General features: G+C 36.1%; 2 protein-coding genes across 8 annotated transcripts; both read left to right on the top strand.

Moving 5' to 3' along the window:
* The first annotated feature begins 889 nt into the window (after positions 1-889).
* LOC133880281 (SUN domain-containing protein 2-like) lies at positions 890-8461 on the top strand. Its single transcript, XM_062319201.1, has 2 exons — positions 890-2140; positions 7914-8461. The coding sequence occupies exons 1-2, from the start codon at positions 1049-1051 to the stop codon at positions 8217-8219; spliced, it is 1398 nt and encodes a 465-aa protein (XP_062175185.1). The 5' UTR covers positions 890-1048; the 3' UTR covers positions 8220-8461.
* A 7191-nt stretch (positions 8462-15652) lies between these two features.
* Positions 15653-21002, top strand: LOC133878844 (type I inositol polyphosphate 5-phosphatase 10). 7 transcript variants are annotated; one of them, XR_009902003.1, is made up of 13 exons: positions 15653-15828; positions 16247-16319; positions 16424-16499; positions 17165-17252; positions 17391-17492; positions 17964-18495; positions 18616-18809; positions 18933-19041; positions 19594-19739; positions 19814-20006; positions 20096-20151; positions 20488-20591; positions 20687-21002. XR_009902003.1 is itself a non-coding variant. In XM_062317390.1 (12 exons), exons 2-11 carry the CDS (start codon positions 16287-16289, stop codon positions 20132-20134), a joined length of 1512 nt encoding a protein of 503 aa, XP_062173374.1. In that variant the 5' UTR covers positions 15653-15828; positions 16247-16286; the 3' UTR covers positions 20135-20151; positions 20488-21002. The 7 variants fall into 7 exon arrangements, 5 of the variants coding, with proteins under 5 accessions (XP_062173374.1, XP_062173377.1, XP_062173376.1 ...); XM_062317390.1 differs by having other exon boundaries at positions 20488-21002; XR_009902004.1 differs by lacking the exon at positions 20096-20151 and having other exon boundaries at positions 15654-15828; positions 19814-20030.
* The last annotated feature ends 417 nt before the right edge of the window (positions 21003-21419 follow it).

Below are 21419 nucleotides of genomic sequence, written 5' to 3'. Positions count from 1 at the left end.
CTGTCTATCATTTCTCCTATGCAGGTGCTGATGTTGACTGCGAAGTGCACATAGTTTTTTTTTTGTATTTGTTCATTTATGATAAGATATTGATTTTTATTTTATTTATAATTATTAAGGTTGAAAATGTGTAATATAAGTTTGTTTGTTTTTTTTTGTTTGTTTTTGTTTTTAATTCTTGTAATTTGTAAAATATTATTAATGAATAAAGTTAAGCCTTTTGGAAATTTTATCATTTAAATTTTATTTTATTATTATTATTTTTAACTTGAAAATTTGAAAAAAAGTTAATCAAACCGAGCCGATAGAGTGCTTGAGAACGACTCAGCTAGGTGTCCTAACCAAGTTCAAGTTCAAGCTCAACCTTGACCAGGGCCTTGGTGAGCTCACCTTTAACACAAGTAAAGCTCGACTCGAGCTCGAGTATGTGTTATTGTATTTGAGCAGAGTTCGGCAACCTAATATCCAATTTAGTTCCGCTCAAATACAACCTAAATGCAAAGTGGAAAAACATACTTGATCGAAATATGTTTTATGATATTTTTAATTTTTTTTTTATTATTTATCACACCCATTTTATACTATTAATATGACATATTTTAAGTAACTGACATAAAAAATTACTTTTAAAATATGTCACGTCAACCACAATTTGTAGGAAATAGGCGTGATAACCACGTTCAAAAAGTATTTTACATTTTAAATTATTTGTTAATAATTTTAAGGAAAAAAATATTTTTAATCTAAAGAAAAAGTGTTTCCATGTTTTATTGGCAACCGACTGGTAACTGTACAACCGACTCGTTTGACATCGGGTGGGTTGAAAACGGACAATGGATCGGATCTATCTTTTTCCTTGATTTTTATAGTTTGTACAGGGCCAGTCTGCCACCCCACTCACGTAGGTTCAAGATTTGAACTCACCGAAGCGCTCCAAAGGTCGCGCCGGTTATATATATACACAATTTCTCTTCTCTCTGCGTAAAAATTTGAAATTTTTGACAGAACTACGACAAAATTTGGGTGAGGGAGTGATAGAGAGATCCAGATGTCGGCTTCGACCGTATCTATAACGGCGAACCCGGCGGTTCGGCGGCGACCAGTGGTGGCGACCGAGAAGAGGGCCACCAGCGTCGAATTGCTCGGGGTAAACGAAGCCTCGCCGGCCCAACCCAGCCCCACAGGCGGCAACGATACAGGCACCAACTTCAACGGCAAGGATCTAAGCCATCACTCGATTCTCGGTGAGAGATCGTCGAGGGACTTGGCGGCCCAGCAAGCGAAGAAACCCGTGGCCAACACCACCAACGCGACGCTTCGCCGCGCTCGCAAGCCGCCCCCGCACAAGCCCGAGCAGCCCCGTTGGGTCACCGTGTTCAGAGTCTTCGCCAAGAACTTCGTCCTCCTCGTGGTCCTCGCCGGCCTGGTCCAGTTGATCCGCAGACTCGCCGTGAAACCCAGCGACGCCGTTTCAGAGATAGGATTGTCCGAGTTCGAGGGAAGGATTGCGGAACTGGAGGCCTTCGTGAAGACCACCGTGAAGATGACCCAGGTCCAGGTCGAGCTCGTGGACCGCAAGATTGGGAATGAAATCGGAGGTCTAAGGAAGGAAATGAGCGAAAAGATCGAGAACCAAGGCCTAATTCTGGGTACCCTGGTGAAAGAATTGGAAACCAGGAGCGAAGAATTGGAGCGGTCTATAGGGGAGTTGAAAGCTGTGGAGTGGTTGTCCAAAGAGGAATTTGAGAAGATATTGGAGGATTTGAAGAGGGCGAGGAGTGTGGAATATGGAGATGGGAATGTGGGTTTGGACGAGATAAGAGTGTTTGCGAGGATGATGATTGAGAGGGAGATCGAGAAGCACGCGGCGGACGGGCTCGGCCGCGTCGATTACGCGCAGGCAGCGGGCGGGGCGGTGGTGGCGAAGCACTCGGAGCCGTATTTGGCGGGTGGGAAGGCGACCAATTGGTTCTTGATGGGTAGCAGGAATGCGGTTCATAGCAATGCTGAGAGGATGTTGAGGCCGAGTTTCGGAGAGCCCGGGCAGTGCTTTGCGCTGAGAGGGAGCAGCGGGTTTGTGCAGATTAGGCTGCGCACAGCCATTGTTCCTGAGGCTGTTACTTTGGAGCATGTTGCAAAGGTGATGTTTTCTTTTCGCTATCCACATTGCGATTCTTTTGATGTTGTTCCTTGAATTTGCTTGCCGTTCTTGTTTTATACACTTTCAGTTGTTTGAATGTCTGAGATGTTGGATTTGAGGTTTCACAATCTGTACAACTGAACATATTCACTAGCTTATACTTATAAAAAAAACATATTCACTAGCTTCAAATGGTTTAATCTATATAGGCATATGGGTTTAGCAGTTTACATTTGTAGTTATCTATGGGAAGCGGGGGATTTATTCTTTTATGTATAGATTTTATTTGTGATGATATGAAGATCATGAGATCGTAAATGCTGGAATAGGAATATAGGATTGAAATACTTGATGAGGAACTCTTAAGTTAAGCTTTGATAATACCCAAGAGATGTTAACACCGATTGGTTCGAGGAATTTGGAGGGGTAGGATAAATTGCATCTCTTGATTTGATGCTTTTCAATGAGGAGATGGATTAATTTTGAGGGGCAGCAATTTCCCCCTTTGGGCTGCTTATTTGTCACTTTTGTTAGCTTCTCAAAAGTGGGTGGATTCAAAGGGAAAAGGCTTTTGGTTTTTTGGCATGCGGTGTTCCAGTACCATGTGGTCTGGCGTTATTAGGTGGCTGTGATACTATTTGTAACGACCTAGAGAAGCGTTAGCCATATCTGTACTATTATCCCAAAATGACAAGTTAATTAGGAGCTTTCCTAAAATTCCTTATAAGACCGTCTAAGAACTAGGCAATGTTGGGCTTAGCACTCATGGCCATCTCTTATAAACCACACACACTATGTAGGCTACTCATCATCTTTTCAATGTAGGACAAGGGTGTTAGAGGAGAATGCCAAAAGCGGGATTCCCTTAGCTCCCCCACCCCACCTCCCAACAAAGTTTTCAGTAGAAGGAAATACCCACCCACCAAAAACCTATCTGGATTCCCTTTTCAGTCGTTGGAGATGGTATAGTACCATTTAAATTAATGTAGATACTGAATACATGAAAAAGGTTTAAGAGAAGGGATTGCACCAACGTGGATTGTACTAGAAGTTTTACTAATATGATCACTCTGCTTTACTGTATTCAGGTTCATGTCTTAAGAATTCTGTGTCAAATTAGTAAATGCTTATACTTTTTATCCCAAAAATGTAGTAAATGTGGATAGTTCTTAGGCATAAAAGCCTTTTGCTACTTTTTGAATTTGGGTCAGTCATTGGGTTTGGCCTGGATTGAACCCTTTTAACATGTTTATTTCCTGATTTGTTACATCATGGTCCATTTGGTAGAAGACCTCTTAAGACAGGACTAAACGTTAATTGTGTGCAATCTTAGGTATTAACACCGGAATCAGGAATTTTATTTATTATTTGCACCAGAAGTGACAGTGCTATATGTCAATTGAGCATTTTTATCATCTCCTGGTTTTGATAATATCAATTCCTTTTTGGGAAATTATAATTTTTTTTTGATAAGTTTTTAGGAAATTATAATTGCTTGAGAAACTTTAATTTTTCCAATTGGTTCTTCATTCTATTTAGCATTTATAATAGTTGCATCAACATAAAATTTCTTGAGATCTTTTTTTTGCCGAAAACTGTTTATTTGATTTTATTTATTTATTTTTTATTTCCTTAAAAAAAAAAAAAATCTGGCCTTGCAGACCAATTTAATTAACGCTATGTAGGAGGATGTGAATTTGACTTGTTGAGATTGCAGGTTAAAAATGTCAAGTTGGAAGCAGCCTTTGGGCTGGGCATGGAGCATTAGTATTGCATGTGAGATTTCCCTGACCAGAGGGATTTTGTCTTGGCTGAAGTCTTCTACTTTTTCATTTATGGGTTTTATTGGTTTCCTGTTGAGGCGCATACAGTGTTAGACCTTTGGTCTTGGTTGAGTATGCTTTCTGGTGCACCTTAACCAGCTATGCAGCCGTGTGTTACACACATACATGCGCACTCATATGTATGTATGTATGTATGTATGTATGTAAGCATGTGTGTATGTATGTATGGTTTAAAGGTTAAAAAATTTGATCAAATATCTTTCTTCTCTATAAATGGTGCCATCTGATCAGATACCTTTTTTTCTATACAATCTTGTGGTACACCCTAAATTCAAATGACCTCCCTAACTTATTAAAATAACACTAAAACTTCCCGTACCATGGACTGACTTGAAATGGTCAATTTTTCTGTCAAAATGTAACAGAAAAGTGCATGTAACAAGCACTTGTAAGTCATCTGTTCACAATTTCATGTCTTTCAATCTTGAAACAGTATAGAGGTGGCACGGCCACTATTGCCATCACTCACAATGAAGCAAGCTAGAATGGGATCCAAGTCCGCAAAGAATTATCCTCAATGGTGTAGATTTGTCTTCCTTCCGAAGTCTAGTTCACACTCTTCCCTCTTGTTGCTGGGTACATTTGTATTTTATACAATACTCACCAAACCGACCAAGCCTCATATTTAAAATCACAATAGTGATTCGTTGTAACACCTTTGTCCCACATTGAAAAGATGAGAAATAGCCTACATAGAGTGTATGGTTTATAAAGATAGTCATGAGTGTTAAGTCTCACATTATTTAGTTACTAGGTGAAATTGGGCTTTATAAGGGATTCTAGGGAAGTTTCAAATTGACTAGTCTTTTTTAGGTGATAGCGCGGATGTGACTAGTGCTTTTCCTTGGGTCACTACAAATGGTATCAGAACCACCTAGTAACGCTATGTGGTATTGGAGCATTGCATGTCGTGGCCCTAACAAGAACGTCATGAATTTAAGGGAGGGAGTTTGTAACACTCCTTTTCCACTTTGGGAATATGAGGAGTAGCTCACATAGAGTGGATGGTTTATAAAGATAGTCATGAGTGCTAAGTCCTACATTGCTTAGTTACTAGGTGAAACTGGGCTGTATAAGTGATTTTAGGGAAAGCTTCACAGTGACTAGTCTTTTTGAGGTGATAGTGCAGATGTGTCTAGTGTTTTTTTTTTTTTTTTTTTTTTTTTTTTTTTTTTTCTGGGTAGTTACATCCATATTTACCTAACACTCACTCAAACCAGGTTGTTTGATGATATAGTGTCAGAACCATGTCTAGTTATTACTCTAAATACTGAATTTGAGAAATAACCACTTGTCCAATTCTTCAGAAGAACCAAAAATTCATTCAGAACTGCAATTGCTGATCTTAGTTCGCACAAATTCACTCAAAACAGGCCATTATTTTGCTTAGATTTAAACCCATGTTTTGGATTCTACAGAACTTGCTCTTTTTTCTCAAATGCTATCTCAGTTGTATTTAAATTCACCACATGACACTTTGCCAGTTATTGCTGCAGGCCTTCTTTTTTTTAAAAGAAAAAAAGTTTTGGTGAATCTGGTTAGTAGTTGTTGGGTAGTCTGTTTTTTGTTTTTTATTTTTTGTTTCAATTCTGCATCTCTCTATCTCTCTGGTTCCTAGTGATATCTCCTTGACTCTGTTGTTTCCAGACCTCTGCTTTTGGATTTTTTTTTTTTCCATCTCTTTTCTTTTTTCCCTGCTACCCAGCCCCTTCTTAGCTCTTTTTTAGCGTTCTGAATTATTTAGTTTTGGTCTGTGTCTTTAAATAGTTAAAAGAAGAAGGGGAACAGATGGTGATGAGGTGTATTCATGTTATTGGTTCAGTAAGTCACGTGCTTATCTTGTGTATTTTTTGTCACTTTTCAAAAGTGAGGGAGGTAGATTGTAATTCGGGTAATATGACAGGGTGTATCATGTGTATTTTTTTTCAATCTTTTTATTTTCTCTTATTTTCCTTTTTCTCTGTGCAATTCTTTTGTTTCGTTTTCTGTTTTTTTCCTCCTTTACTTTGTTTCCCCTCCAAAACACAGTGTTTACTTTGACTTCGACGAACATTCCCATCAATCAGAAACTTGAGAGAGCTTAAAGTAAACTAGGGTTTGAGTTTAAATATCAAGGAGCAGTATGATGGGAAGTTATCAATCAAACACTTTTATTTAACTCAAATTTATTGCAAAATTTCTTCTAATTATCATGGTTTGAAGAAATAGTTTGTGCCATCTAATCTATCAGACTGTAGCCTATTGACATGATTTGGTGCTATAATGCATTATGAATACGGTTAAATGAAGGAAAATCAAACTGAGTTAGTAAAATATTCAATTTTATTTTTTATGGTTGGCTATCAGGGTGTGAACACCATTATTAGCATGCAGTGTTTGTTTTGCGCCCTATTCTTGTTCTACATTTCTATTTATTCACTGTGAACTCAACCTTATGTTTATTAACTAACTGATATTGACTAAAGTACTTCTGATTTGTCAATGAGTTCTTGGTCAAATGGCACCTTCTACCAATAGAAAAACGTCAAAGGCTTTTATCTTGGTCTGAACGTGCAAGAAAACTTATTTTAGTTTAGCAGAATTCTACATTACATTCAGATGTATGCATTTGATGGTACTATTTTAGCCTCATCTAGATGAGTGAACATCTATATAATGTGTTGTTCTATTATGCTCATTGGTTGTGTTGTATAGATGCTATGCTTCGTATTTCGTTTTGGACTGGCAAATGAGTTAATGACGGCTCTGAGGTTTTCATTGTTTGATTTTAGTGTTACCCACTTTGATGCAATTGGTGTTTGTCTGATCATATTATATGTAAACATGCGAACACACAAGACACGCAGAGCACTTAGGGTGATTTTCCATGTTTTGTTCCCTTTATGGTTCGTTTGCATTGGTGAAACAGCCTTGGTGCATTAACAGTCAAATCGGACTGAATTGAATTTAGTTGAGGTTATTTATATTGTCTATTCTATGCGTTGCACAATTAGTTCCCAAACGGTGGTACTAGAGGCAGGCTGTCAGAGGGTGATTTGGGGTCAGGCATTGAGGTGTTAGGGGGTTGTGGCATGGTTCTTCATTCTTGTGGTGATGATCTTTGTGGTTGTTATTCAGAGAAGTTTTGGGTGGTGTTGAGTTGGTATATAGTTCTGTATATTTCTTTTGGTGCCAAGAATAGTGGTGGTTGCACATCTGTGGGTGAAGCACAGCAGTGATGATGGTAACAATGGTGATGAAATTGTGGAGGTAGATACTTAAAATAGGAATTATTCACGCTAATGATGGTCGTAGCAACAACAATGTTGAATTTGTGGAGGTAGATAGTCAAAGTAGGAATTGCTTGATAATTCTACCTTTTGATTTGTTCAAGGAAAAAAACAAACTGATTATGATATGAAGCAGAACTTGAGAGTTTGCCTTAATATCACACCATCTTTTCCTGATTATTGCACTAGAAGTAGGTTCTATTTCTTCAAGTAGGTTCTGATTGCATCTGCTATTACAATTTTTTTTTTTAAAAAAAATGCATCTGCTGTTATGTCTGTTTTGAATGAAGCTTGCTGGTTTGTGCTCGTTCTTGTTTGCCAACCTCTGCCTTTCCATAGCACAAATAATTTATGCTGATTAGGAATTCACTGCTAAGTTCTGCATATGTTATGCTTGATTCCCATTACTGGTTCTTATTGTGCTTCTACTTGCTGGTTAACTGTATTCCATCTGTAAAGTATTAGAACTGCCTCTGTACAAGGCAATTTTTTTAGTTGCCTGCTTCTTCCATCTGTTATTCTTTTGGACCCTCATTACTGTTAATAAATTGCAGTACCATCTGTAATCATCTCTCTCTCTCTCTCTCTCTCTCTCTCTCTCTCTCTCTCTCTCTCTCTCTCTCTCAATCGTTCTAATACTTGTAATTTCTTCTGGAACAGAGTGTTGCATATGATAGATCCAGTGCTCCCAAGGATTGCAGGGTCTCTGGGTGGCTGCAAGGCAATAATGTTGACGTGACAGTTGATACTGAGAAGATGTTTCTTTTATCAGAGTTTACTTATGACCTTGAGAAGAGCAATGCTCAAACCTTCAATGTGTTGGACTCAACAGGTTCTGGCATTGTTGACACAGTAAGGCTTGACTTCACATCCAACCATGGAAGCCCTTCCCATACTTGCATTTATCGTTTCAGGGTGCACGGTCGGGAGCTCGAGTCTGTTTCAATGATGGCGATGCAGTCTTGATGTGGCAACGTTGGCTGCATCTGTCCCTCTTCTTGTAATTGTTGTTTCTACTTCCCATATTCTTTACTTAGAGCTAGTGTTGAAACTTCTAACTTTCTAGTTCCTAGATATGGACATCTAATTATCTGTGTTCAAAGTTCTCTATTTTTGCATGTTGGTGTTCATCAAATAGGTGTGTATTTTGTTGTATGATTGCTGACTAGTTATGGAGGAGCTCAATTGAATTGTTATGATGAACCCAACATCTCTTTAATCGTAGAAAAATTTAGAGGTAGACTGTGATCCAAACGAAGGAAACAAAACCTGGCCTTTCATGAGTAGCACAGGACAATTCTTCTTCTACTTACCCTAAGATGAGTAAGAGCCTATTTGAAATTGTGATAGAACATAGAACTTTTATGTTCAAAAAGAGCTTTTGAAACGTTTCATTTCTAGCTTTTTTCAAAAGTACGATTTGGCCCTTTTTTTTTTTTCCAAGAGCAACAAAGTCTAAGAAGTACTTTTGAGTCTTTTACTAGATAGATTCATTCTTGTGTTATAAAACTTTCTATGAGCTAAAATTACTTTTTAAAATTTTTAATGCAATCTCAAATAAGTACAAAGACAATTAATGAGTAGTTTTTCCATATTTGTGTCTTGGATTAGACTGTTAAGAGTGACTGATGGAAGATTAAACTATTTTTTGTTTGGTTTTGCTGGATAAATTGAAAATCAGTTTACAAATAACAAGTTTCTTTTGGGCCTTATGGTAAATTTGTTATGGGCATATAATTTTTCATAATCATCAACGTAAAACCAAAATGAGCATCCTTACAAAGTTGGTAATGTTTTGCACCACCCATGAATCGACACAAATTTAACGAAATTAGTAGGTTAGGATTAAGGGGTCCGACATTTAAATAAGTTGGGTTGGGGTTGATTTGTATAGTCTTATAATCATGCCTTGATGCGATCTGAATTAGAGACAACATTTAGGGCTAGCAAATTTTGACTCAATCTTCAAATCTAATACGAATCTAATACAAAATTAGCGGGTTAGGATTGAAGAGTTTGATTTGTTTAATTAAAGGGTTAAATACTCGATTGGTACCTGAATTTTAAGTTTTTTTAAATTTAGTATCAGAGTTTTCATTTATTTCATAGGTGGACCAGAGTTTAGAGGTAAAAATTACTTTGGTACTTCAGTTACATTTTCTGTCCAAATATTAACGGTCCGCTACGTGTCAACTGCTAAGGTTGACACGTGACATTATATAAAAAAAATTAAAAATTAAAATCTTTAAAAATTAATTAAAAATAATAAAATATAAAAAAATGAAAAAAAGAAAAAAAAGAAGAAGAAGAGGGGTGCCTGATTTTTTTATTTTATTTTTTAAAAATATATTTTTTTATATAGTGTCATGTGTCAACCTCAGCGGTTGACACGTGACAGACCGTTATAGTTGACCTATATAGTCAGTCTTATATCCATATCTTTACGCGATCCAAATCCAACAGGCGAACACAAATTACTATCTCCTACTCTACATATATTTATTCATTCTTGTGAATTCAGGTCTTACGCTTGATATATAAATAGCATTAACCAATTAGATGGGAGTTAAAAGGTTCAACATAATGCAAGCTATTGAGGATGTTTGGGAGCCGTTCCCAACTTAACTCAACACCTCTTCCTTTTTTTTTTTTTTTTTTTTTTTTTTGGTTTAAAACAACTATCACCCAAACATCATTTCAAACATAATGTCTCTGCTTTTTTTTTTTTTTTTTTTTTTTTTCCTTGGTATCCGTAACTTTGAAAAAAGTTAAAAAGAATATAAAACTAAAAAAATAAAAATAAAATTGTACACCCAAACGTTAATTATGTAGGTGCAATTGTTTTCCTTTCTCTTCTTGGTCTGAACATTGATAGGAACTTCAAACATTGAATAAAAAGATTGAAAAAGAAATGTGTAAAACCATTCTATAGTTTGGATGGTTTAGGGTCATTCGCTCGGGGACAATTGGGTACCTTGTGCTTAGCCTACACCGCCTCGTCTCCGCTAGTTATCCATCGTGTAGTGCCGTCCGTTTCATTTTTGGATTAGATTGGATTTGTAGATCCAGTTTCTTCAAAGCTAGATCTACTCTTTTTTATTGTCTCCACCCCTCACGCGCCGCCCTACTGTGCTCCTTAGCTTCCCAACATTACCTGTCTCTCTTCGTTCCGAGCACCATGCACCAGTGCGTGGACCTCACGCGCTGGTCAACACGCTTCGTTCTTCGTGCCTCAACCGCTGCTACTGTTTGCTCATTGTTTTGTTATGTTTCTGTATTTTTATGCATTTTTTACCTTCCATGTATTTTTATTTTTAGTTTTTTGCAGCTTGCTTGTTTAATGGGTTTTTGTCTCCTTGCTCTTTGGCGCTTTGATCTTACCGTAGAGACTTTTGTAATCGAATTTGTGTTGGTTCCTGTCATTCCAGTAGTCCCTACTTTGGACTTTGACAGTGCTTATCTTGCATTAGCCTTTTTCCGGTGGTTGTTGCTAGTTCTAAGTGGGGGTTCAGATAGGTTTACCTTAGTCTGTGCTCCTTTTACTTCTATAACCTCTTTGTGCGGCCCCTTGAGAGGATCAATCACTTGTTTGACAAATTTCCTACATTTTTTAATTATTTTTGCACTGCCTTAGTTTATTTTGGATCTGTTGTTAGGGAGCTCACCTCATTTTTGTTCTTAGGATCACTCGGTACTCATTTTTCCTTTCATATGAGGAGTGGGAAAGATCCCCTCTTCAACCCTTTCCTTATTCAATTAAAAAAAAAAAAAATTGGATATATTTGTTAATGTGTTTTGAAATAGTATATGTTTCTTAAAGGGTTAAATACACTTAAGCCTCTTGAACTATTAGCAATTTTAAAAAAAGCTCCATGTACTAACGTGTAACACTTGGATACATCAAATTACCATTTTATTGTAATTATGCCACTTTTCTATCATTCTTCTAAAAATCCATATATTTTATTAAAAAACTAAAATAAAAATAAAAATTTCATGCAGATTCATTTTTATACTAATCAAACCTTACTTAATGTCCTTTAGTATTTTATTAAAATTATTTTTTTTTAAAATTTTTTTTATATATATTCAATTATTTTTAAAAAAAAAGAAAATATAGGTATTTGTAGAAAAATGACAAAAAAGTGGTTTGATTGCAATAAAATTGTAATTTGATGTATCTAAATATCAAACCTGTCAGATCGTGGAGCGTTTTGAAAATGGTTCTTATAACGTTGAAGGTGATTAAGTGTATTTAACCCTTTATTAAAATATGTTTTGGATAGTGTTTTATGTTTTTGATTTAATTTTTATTTTTTTTTACTTTTTTTTTAAAAAGTATTATGAGAGGGCCCACGTGAAATTTTACTGCTTTAATAAAATCTATTTAAAAAATATTTTATCTTTTCAAGTTTTTTTTTTTTTTTTTTTTGTTAATATATTTGTTTAAAGAACCCAAACATTACCTATTCACACGCGGCTTCAAAGCCCTATTAATTCCTTTTTCCCGGGTCATCACTGAAGTTTAACGGCTGGTCAACTGCTTTGCAGGCACGCACGGCTCCAAGTTTCACACCCTTTTCTTGTAAAACTCAATCCCCACTTTTGATTTTTTATTATTTTTATTTTATTATATATATATATATATATATATATATATATATATATATATATATATATATATAAGAAAGGAGCACAGATATATGCATGGCTAGCCATGCGAAGAATGTTCAGAAAGAAGGGAGAGCTTGTAGCGAGTACAAGGAGACCAACATCTTGATTGACTCAAAAGCTTTAGAAAGAGGTTAAGAACATGGCTCAGAATACTATTGGCCAATGCATCACGGTATGCTAAAAAATGTTTCTTAAGCATATAGGCTAATGCATGCATATTAATTAGTATATATCTCTAGTAATTAGGTTATCCGAATATTATAGATAGTCGAGTAGCCTAAAAAAGGCGGCCGTCAAACTCAACAACTTAAGCTATATATCTCGGGTATGTGAGCTCTGCAATCTGCTCTTTTAGGTTGCTTGAATTTATGTGAAATTTAAACAGCCTAACTCCAACAAATTTTCATCTTATGCATGATGGGATGTTCAAATATCTTTCTTAAGCTTATAAGCTAAAAAGAAGTGTTAAGAGGCTAATGCATGCATATTAATTAGTATCTCGAGTAATTAGGTTCTCCGAATATTATAGATAGTCGAGTAGCCTAAAAAAAAGCGGCCGTCGAACTCCACAACTTAAGCTATCCTGGCATGTGAGCCTTGCAATTTGCTCTTTTAGGTTGCTTGAATTTATGTGAAATTTAAACAGTATAATTCCAATAAAATTTCATCTTATGCATGACGGGATGTTCAAATATCTTTCTTAAGCTTATTAGCCAAAGAGAGGTGTTAAGAGGCTAATGCATGCGGATTGAGGATCCCTTAGAATTAGGCTATCTGAATTTTATAGAAATTGGGGCAGCCTAAAAGAATGGCGGTTGTCAAACTCAACACCTAAGCTACTTTGGAACAATTTTGCACTAAGCTTCTTTAGATTCGACACTTGCACTTCGTCATGTGCGATGAAGCCTTTAGAACCTAATTCCAGACATAAAGTCTTAGCCAATGTAGCCAGTTTCGTAGTGAGCAGAGTGTATGAATCTCTTAAACGGTACAACCGTTTCTTTCCCCCGGTTAGGCGGAGATCAAGGGATGCGCGGAGCTCAATCCTTTTTGTTAGGTCCATTAAGATGCTGCTCCAAGAGAGCTTTATTTGGCCTTTGTATACTTCCTCTTCCATTCCTGTCTATCTCCTACGACGTTCATCTTGGAAATGAGTTTCTAAGGGAGAAGGCAAAGGGTGACTGGTGAGTCTTGCAGTCTGCTCTTTTAGGTTGCTTGAATTTATATGAAATTTGCACAACTTAATTGCAAAAAAATTCCATCTCGTGCATGAAGGGATTCTCAAATATCTTTCTTAAGCTTAATTATCAACCAATTAAGAGAAGTGTTAGATGCTAATGCATGTAGATCAAGATCCCCTAGAATTAAGTTATCCGAATTTTATAGAAATTTACGCATCTTAAAAGAATGACTGTTGTCGAACTCAACACCTTAAGCTATTTTGGACATGCAGGTGATCGAGCCCTAGAACCCGCTCTCTTAAGTTGCTTGAATTCATATGAAATTAAATTTGAACAGTCTAATTTCAAAAAATTTCCATACCATGCATGGCGGGATGCTCAAATATCTTTCTTAAGCTTATAAGCTAAAGAAAAGTATTAGATGCTAATGCATGCGGATTGAGGATCTCTTAAAATTAGGTTGTTCGAATTTCTATAAAAGTGAGGGAACAGATCGATAAGCTTCGAAACCTACTCTAATAGGTTGTGTGACCTAATTCTAGGGAATTTTTATCCGATCCATGATGGGATGCTAAAATATGTTTCTTAATTAATAAGCTTTATGAGTCAAAGAGAGGAATATCTTAATTATCGTCATCAGATTAATTAAACACAGAGTCATGGGGAGAACGTAGCTAGTTGAGAAGTGGGGACTGTGTTCCAAAGTTTGAAGCACAAAAAATGGGAACTGTTCACAGAGCATGCTGTCTTGTAAGACCCACCATTTTGCCAATTGAAAAAGGAACCAGTCTTCGCCGATTCTGGGAACTGTGCACTTTTCCAACAGCCAAAGGCCGACATTTGGTGTATCCTATATATATAATTCTATCTTTGAAAACATAAACACTATCTTATCATTCTTGGGACCCTTTCAATTGATTCTAGCTACTCCTTTCAGCCGGGAATGGAAAATCTATGATCTACTTTATTAATTAGGCTAATTAACCCGGCCTGATGATGAGCAGGATTTAGGTCTAAAGCCTTTTTGAATTTGACTACTTTTAGGTTCAACATAATGTGAATGATTTTGATAATAAAAGATACTTGTGATCATTTATCAAATATTGAACTCATTGGAGTGAGTTAGGGTCTGTTCGGATTTATGATATCAAAAAGTGCGATTTATTTAAAAACACAGTTAAATGTTTAGCAAAATCGTAATTTAATCTTTAAAATTGTAGGTTTTTAAAAAAACACATCATGGCGTGCGATTTTAAAAAGCGAGTTTTCTAAATTTGAAAAAGCAGTTCATTTTTTGCGATTTAATTTAAAATTACACTTTTTATTTACGAAACTGTAATGCCAAATGTACCTTATACGACTAATACTAGAATCAACACTTTTATTTAGGATTAATGATTTTTGACACAATCCATGAATCCAACATAAAATTAAAGGGTTAGGTTGAAGAGTCTGATCCGTTTAATTAAATGAGTCCGATTAGGGTTGACCTATATAGTCTTATACGTATGTTTCGACACGATCCGAACCCAACACACAACATAATAACAGACAATTTTTGACATAACTGGCGACTAATATGAACCTAATACAAAATTAGATGATTGGGGTTCAAGGGTTTGACTAGTTTAATTAAATGGGTCGGGTTAGGGTTGACTAATATAATCTTATACTCATATTTTGACACGATCCGAACCTGACACGTGAACACGAATTACCATCCCTATTTTTATCCTATTACTATTTTACCATGCTGATGTGATAGTGTCAATCATCATTTTATTTATTTATTTTTTTAACAAGAGCTAATCCAATAATTGATTAACACTATCACCTCAATATGGTGAAATAGTAGAGATAGTAGTAAGATAAAACTGTATAGTTTTTAGCATTACTCTAAATAAACAGCTTAGAACACGACAATAGCTAGGTTGGAGGTAATTGAATCACCTTCGGCCACTTCTAAAGACTAGGTTGTGGCGGTCGAACCACTTCTATTAATAACATAGATGGTTCAGCTACCTCAACCGCCATCCTTGTAGCTTGTCGGACGATGCAAATCACATTTTTTTTTTCTCGATTTTTCTGTGTTGTCGCGTTCGGGACCGTTTACTTATAAAATAAATAGTCCAAATTAAAGTTGTTGCATCACTACAGTACCCTCAAATCCTTAAACTACATTTAGTGCACGGACTCATGGTTCCAGAAGAACCAAAAAGCCCAAACTAATTAGACAAGGACTTGGGGATGACTTGTTTTTGTAGCAGAACACACACGTGGGGTTACTTTCCCTATACTCATCATCTCCCTCTCTCTCTGACACATAAACTTGTTCCTTCTAGTCTTCTCTCTTTGATTTCAAAGAACCCCAAAAGTGTTAAGGAAAAAAAGGCCTTTTTTTCCGCGGAAGAAAACAATGTACAAACTGACCACTCACAGCGTTTCATTACTAAAAGAGTTGGGAGTTCGAAGGGACATGTGAGATTCTATTCCCACTTTTGACTCATTCTTTTCTTTTCTTTTCCAATTTCTTCCATATTTTTTTTTTTCTTTTTCCTGAAGCAAAAATCCCAAGTCTTCTTTGGACGTAAAAATCTTGCAGGCTGCAGCCTCCCCCCTCTGGAAACTACAAAACATTTTCATTTCTTGGAAGAAGAAGACTCTCAGTTTTTTACACTACCAGACAGAATACTCAGAGTTCTAGAACATCGAATATTCAGGTTCTTTTTCTTATCTTGTCTCCCTACATTAACTCAATTTACTATGTGCGCTTCCGGGAAACTTAAACATATATTATATAATTGAAATGAATTTGCTTGCTTGTGCGGTTGACTTTCTCGGGAAAAACCCATTTGGGCTGTCAACCTCTTTCGTGGGTTGCCACCTTCTTCTTCTTTTATGCTTCAGATTCTCTTCTTCATGAATGCCATAATGCGCGTCTTCTTCTTTTCTGGTAATGTCTGATTGTTTATGCTTAGAAACAGTTTCTGAATCTTTCTGTGGTTTCCAGCAAATTGGTTTCCTTGCTTCTCTATTTTTATTTTCTTCCAATTATTCATTTTTTTTATGTATATTTTAGAATATTAATTTTTAGTCCAAACAATTGAATGGGTGTGGCGTATATTTTTGTTTCTCAAGTTTGATGATTTGGGGTCTGCCACATTGATGCGATTCAGACATGACCCGAAGGAATCTAGACGGGAAGAAGCAGGTTTTTGTTCTTGTTTTAATCTCCTCCTCTGCTCTTATTTTTTGACATCTTTTTTGTTTTTGTTTTAATCTTTCTTTATTCACTGTTCGCACTGTGATTTTCAGTCCTTCATTCGGAATATTTTTGGCAGAAAGGAGAGAAATGGAAGGAAATCGAATAAAGGCTCATTAGATTTCCCTGGTGAGTGCTATATATGTATGAGATTCCTGCTTCAATGGAACATATCCATGTTATGTATATCTCTCTGTTCAAACTGTCTCTTCGTAGAGGTGACATGATCTGCTTGTGATATAAGAATCCATACAGAAATGATCCCTTTTCTTGTTCGGATAATATGCCAGTCGCATTATCTAGAAAGTGGCACATTCTTTTCTTCTTTTTCTTTGTTTGAAAAAATATTTTTGAAGTACTGATCCAAAACTTTAAGATGTTAGAAAGAGAAGAAAAATATAATGACAGAAACAGGAGGGTGAGCATCACGCCAATTTGCTCAAAAAATAGAGAATATATTCATGTTCATCTTTAAGCTAGTGTGCCATAAGAAGCAAGAATGGGCACACACACTCTCTCTCTCTGTCTGTCGCTTCCTATAAAGTCTCTGTTACCAGTCAAAAATGAAATGTAGATTGAGAAGATCTCTCTGCTAGAGTGTCAGAGTTACAGAAAGAGTTTCTCTGGCTTACATTGCTTCAAGTATCCTATTAAGTATCATCTTCTTCTTCTTCTTCTTCTTCTTTTTTTTTTTTTTTTTTTTTTTTTTTTTTTTATTATTATTATTATTATTTTTTTAATCTTAATCATCTATCTTCATCATTTAATTTTCTTCTGCGTGTTTCTACTTCCAGAAGAACAGCCTGGTTCAACATTTAAGAGTCTATTTTTCCCTGGCTTAGGACGTCCAATGCCTCTTGGTCAAGATCTTAAGACCTTCAGGTACTCAAAAGATGATCTTTTTCTTCCTTTTGGCAGTTTCTTTCTTTCAATTCCTTGGATATAAATTTATATATATGCTTAGATTTCTAAATTAGACTATTTTAATCTTCAAATTCCATTTCTTGTTTGTGTATTTAGAGTCTTTGCAGCCACATGGAATGTAGGAGGGAAATCTCCACATAATGGCCTTAACCTGGACGATATTCTTCACGCAGACCAATCGGACATATATGTCTTGGGGTATTGTCTCTATCTCTTCCCCCCTTGCTTTTTGTCTACTTTCTTTTTATGGTTTTCCACCAAAATATTAGATCAATATATTGTTATTTTTTTGCATTGAATTCTGAGACTTTTTTCCTATGTACAAATTCCATCAGAAAAAAGAACAGAAAACCTGACTCCCTTTGATAATTGGAATCCTTTAAGGTGTCTTAGGTGGTGATTTTGAAAATCCTTTACTTTAATATGGTTACCAATTCCCAATATGGTTGTATGCACTCAGCTTGGTGCGACTGACACAAAAGAAGGAAGGAAAATATAAAAGGAAAGAAAAAAGAAGAGAACTGGAAAATTTTCTTGGTAGTCATTAGTATTTATCCAATATGAGCTCATAATTGGAGAATATTCTTATGCTTTGTAATCTAATATAATTAAGTACTAGCATGGTACATACTCTTCTGTTCTGTTTTATGACTGTTCTTTAATTATCAGTTTTCAGGAAATTGTCCCTTTAAATGCTGGGAATGTGCTAGTGATAGAAGATAATGAGCCTGCAGCAAAATGGTTAGCTTTGATCAATCAGTCACTAAATAAATCATCTGACTCGGCTTCAAGAGGATTAAGACCCTCGGCCTCCCTTGCTGGTTCCTTGTTCTTCTCAAAGCCTTCCCTTAAAAAGGTCAGTAAGACTTTTAGGGTCGAGAGCGGAAGGAAGCTGAAGACTTGCAACTGCATTCCTGAATTAGAAAGGAAGCAGAGTAAGGATTTCTGTTTCCGAAACCAACCACATATAAGCGAAGATGAATTTTCTTTAGAAGAAGATGATGATGTATCTAATGGATTTGGCATTGGGGAGATATCCATTCCTTCAAGTAATGACCAGATGAAGTACAGCCTTATAGCCAGTAAGCAAATGGTGGGAATTTTTGTCACCGTGTGGGTGAGGAAGGAGCTTGTGCAGCATGTAAGCCACTTAAGGATCTCCTGCATTAGTCGTGGGATAATGGGCTGCCTCAGAAACAAGGTTTTGTTTAATGATTCGTGTAGATGCATAGATATAATTATTTCAGATATATTTGAGAATGTCATATACTTATTTTAGAATACTGTATGTTTCGTCTCAATGCTGATTCTATGGTGGCAGGGGTGTATTTCTGTGAGCATGTCACTCCATCAGACAAGCTTTTGCTTTGTCTGCAGTCACTTGGCATCTGGAGAGAAGGAGGGGGATGAGCTTAGAAGAAATACGGATGTCATAGAAATACTGAAAAACACTCAGTTTTCAAAGATATGCAGATCACCTTATAGTAGGGCGCCGGACAAAATTCTTGAACACGAGTAAGCATTTTTCAAATAATTGATTTAAAGTGTCTTTACCAATTCTTCTGTTGCAGTATGTTATTAATTTTTTGTATTTATGGTCACTAAATGTTTTATTTAACACTTGAAAAATGGCTTCAGCCGGGTTATATGGTTAGGGGACTTGAATTACCGAATAGCTTTGAGCTATGCTGAGACGAGAAAGCACCTGGAGCAGAATGCTTGGGATGCACTTCTGGACAAAGATCAGGTAGTTGACATACACATGAACTCAGTTTGGATTTTGGATAACAAATAGAAAGATAAATTTTCTTTCAGCTCATATAACCATTGGCTATAATCGATTACCATAAATAGGGCCATTATAGGATATGGCAGCAAGCAATACTTCTTGCAAAATCTGAGGTCATGGCATTTCATCAGATGTGAGATTGAATTCCATCAATTCTTGATGATTATTCTACGATTCTATTATCGACCACTATAGTGATGGGTTTGTGACTTCAAATGCTATGTTAAATGCAATTTTAAGAGGATGACTTTATTTTCTATAACATTTGATGACACAGCTTGTATTTCAATATCACTTCAAAGCTTAAATAAACGTGAGTCATTTCTTGGAATATAGGAGATGATCCTATTTACGAAATGAAACAACATGACTTAAAATGCTATGAAAATCAAAATCATTTTACTTCGATGAAAAAAACATAACAAAAACTTGGCTTTCAAACATTGCCGGAGCTTTTGGCTGCCTCTGCTGCTCTATGGTGTATTCATTTAGGCTTATTTGCTTTTATAGCTCAAAATTGAAAGAGAAGCAGGGCGAGTATTCCAGGGATGGAGAGAGGGAAAGGTCTACTTTGCACCCACGTACAAGTACTTCTACAACTCAGACACCTATGCTGGAGAGGCAAATTCAAAAAAGAAAAGGAGAACTCCAGCATGGTATGTATAGATAATATATTTATAGGACATATTTAAGCATTTTACATAAAATTCTGAGCAGTTAGGAATTGCAGGTGTGACAGAATACTGTGGTACGGAGCAGGGATACGGCAACTTTCTTACATACGTCGGGAGTCTCAGTTTTCTGACCACCGCCCTGTTTGTGCAACATTTTTGGTGGATGTTGATGTGGTAACGGGCGGAATAAAGAAGGGACTATCTGATTCTAACATGAAAGTTGGGATTGAAGAGCTCTTACCTCCAAGAGTAAATATTTTCATTGAATAATGTGTAAGTTCATGCACAAAATTTGAATATGATTTTAGTTTTTTTAAAGTGGTGACTTTGTGGACTAGGTAGCACAACACAACAAAAGCCTGAAGAGGCCCCCCTAGGCAAAGAAAAAAGCCAGGTACAAAGTTGCAGACTCTCTAAAGATCTGAAAAAGACCAAAAGAAAAAAATATGGGCATTTTTGATATTTTACTAAGAGTTTCCCATATTTTTTAGAAAAAATTTGAGAAACGTAGCATTTCTCAACTAATGGTGCCTGGCTCCCTTTGTCCCACCAAAAAAGAAAATGAAAAAAAGAATCCGGTACCCACTGGCTGATATTCCTAGCTTCGTTCCTGAAAAGGGGTGTCATTGGTCTCTTGGGATCTTTTATGGTCTCTGTTGCTTAACATTGAGTCTAAGTTTGTGATCTTTTAGTGTAAATAATATTGCTTGATTGTTTCTTATATCATCAGGTACTAATGCCCTTATCACAGTCGACTGAAGAAATATTCAAATTTTGTTGATCATATGAGATTAAGTTGGGCAACCTCTACAGAGCATTTTGCAACCGGCCAAGGTGTAAATTGTTCTCAAATATGCTTCTGCTCAATGTACTAATGATTCTGAATTCTGACTCCTTGGAGGCAATGATTGGTGATGCTTATGCTTCAGAGAAATTCTCCATATTTGTCTGTAAGTCAAGTTATTTCTCAATGCCATTCATGGGAGAAAAGCTTAGAGGAGGTACTTCTGCATATCCTTGCCCAAATGAGTTCAAAGGAAACGTTGGACATCTGCCTGGTTCTGAGGCTACATTGACTCAATCTGATCTGTATTGAAATATTTTTCAATGTAATTACAATTTTTTTGGACTGAGTGATAGCAATCTGTTAGTTTGAATGTCAAGGATTACAGTGAGAACATTTTAAGAACATGTTTTTTGCACAGAAGCTTAGGTAAAGGTAATCAAGTAGCATTATTTTTTAAATGAGAGCATTTAGTTTCAAACTTTCTGTGTGTTATCTGCAAGTTGCAATGGTGAACTTATTATTTTCTTTTTGTTCTCTGTCAAATATTGATGATTATAAATTAATTACCACGTAGAATCCAAAGTTGCCAACCAATCATTTGCAATTGAATCACGTGCATTATCACATGATTGCTCTTAATAGTCAAAGATTTAAGCTTTGGAACTTGGAAGCTGAAATAGTCAAAGATTCATCACATGACACGCCTGTATCCAATCTCCATTTTTATTATTAAGAAATAATCTAGGGAACCTTTTTTTCCCTCTATCTCTATATATCTTCCACACACAGACACAAGCACTCACGCATCATTATTAGCTGCTATAAGTTGTCTTTGCTCATCATTAGCCAAAGCATTGGCAATAAGACATTCTCTT

Source organism: Alnus glutinosa, chromosome 10 (assembly GCF_958979055.1).
Source record: "Alnus glutinosa chromosome 10, dhAlnGlut1.1, whole genome shotgun sequence".
Classification (NCBI taxonomy): domain Eukaryota; kingdom Viridiplantae; phylum Streptophyta; class Magnoliopsida; order Fagales; family Betulaceae; genus Alnus; species Alnus glutinosa.
The sequence above is the reverse complement of the archived record's forward strand: the minus strand, read 5'-3'. Positions and strand labels throughout refer to the sequence as shown.

What these genes read in the sequence shown, in the direction of transcription:
- LOC133880281 (XM_062319201.1), top strand. Translation starts at nt 1,049, where the DNA reads ATGTCGGCTTCGACCGTATCTATAACGGCGAACCCGGCGGTTCGGCGG. An exon ending in CTTTGGAGCATGTTGCAAAG is followed by an intron (nt 2,141 to 7,913) that starts GTGATGTTTTCT and finishes CTTCTGGAACAG; the next exon opens with AGTGTTGCATATGATAGATC.
- LOC133878844 (XM_062317390.1), top strand. Translation starts at nt 16,287, where the DNA reads ATGACCCGAAGGAATCTAGACGGGAAGAAGCAG. An exon ending in AGGCTCATTAGATTTCCCTG is followed by an intron (nt 16,500 to 17,164) that starts GTGAGTGCTATA and finishes TTCTACTTCCAG; the next exon opens with AAGAACAGCCTGGTTCAACA. An exon ending in CAAGATCTTAAGACCTTCAG is followed by an intron (nt 17,253 to 17,390) that starts GTACTCAAAAGA and finishes TTGTGTATTTAG; the next exon opens with AGTCTTTGCAGCCACATGGA.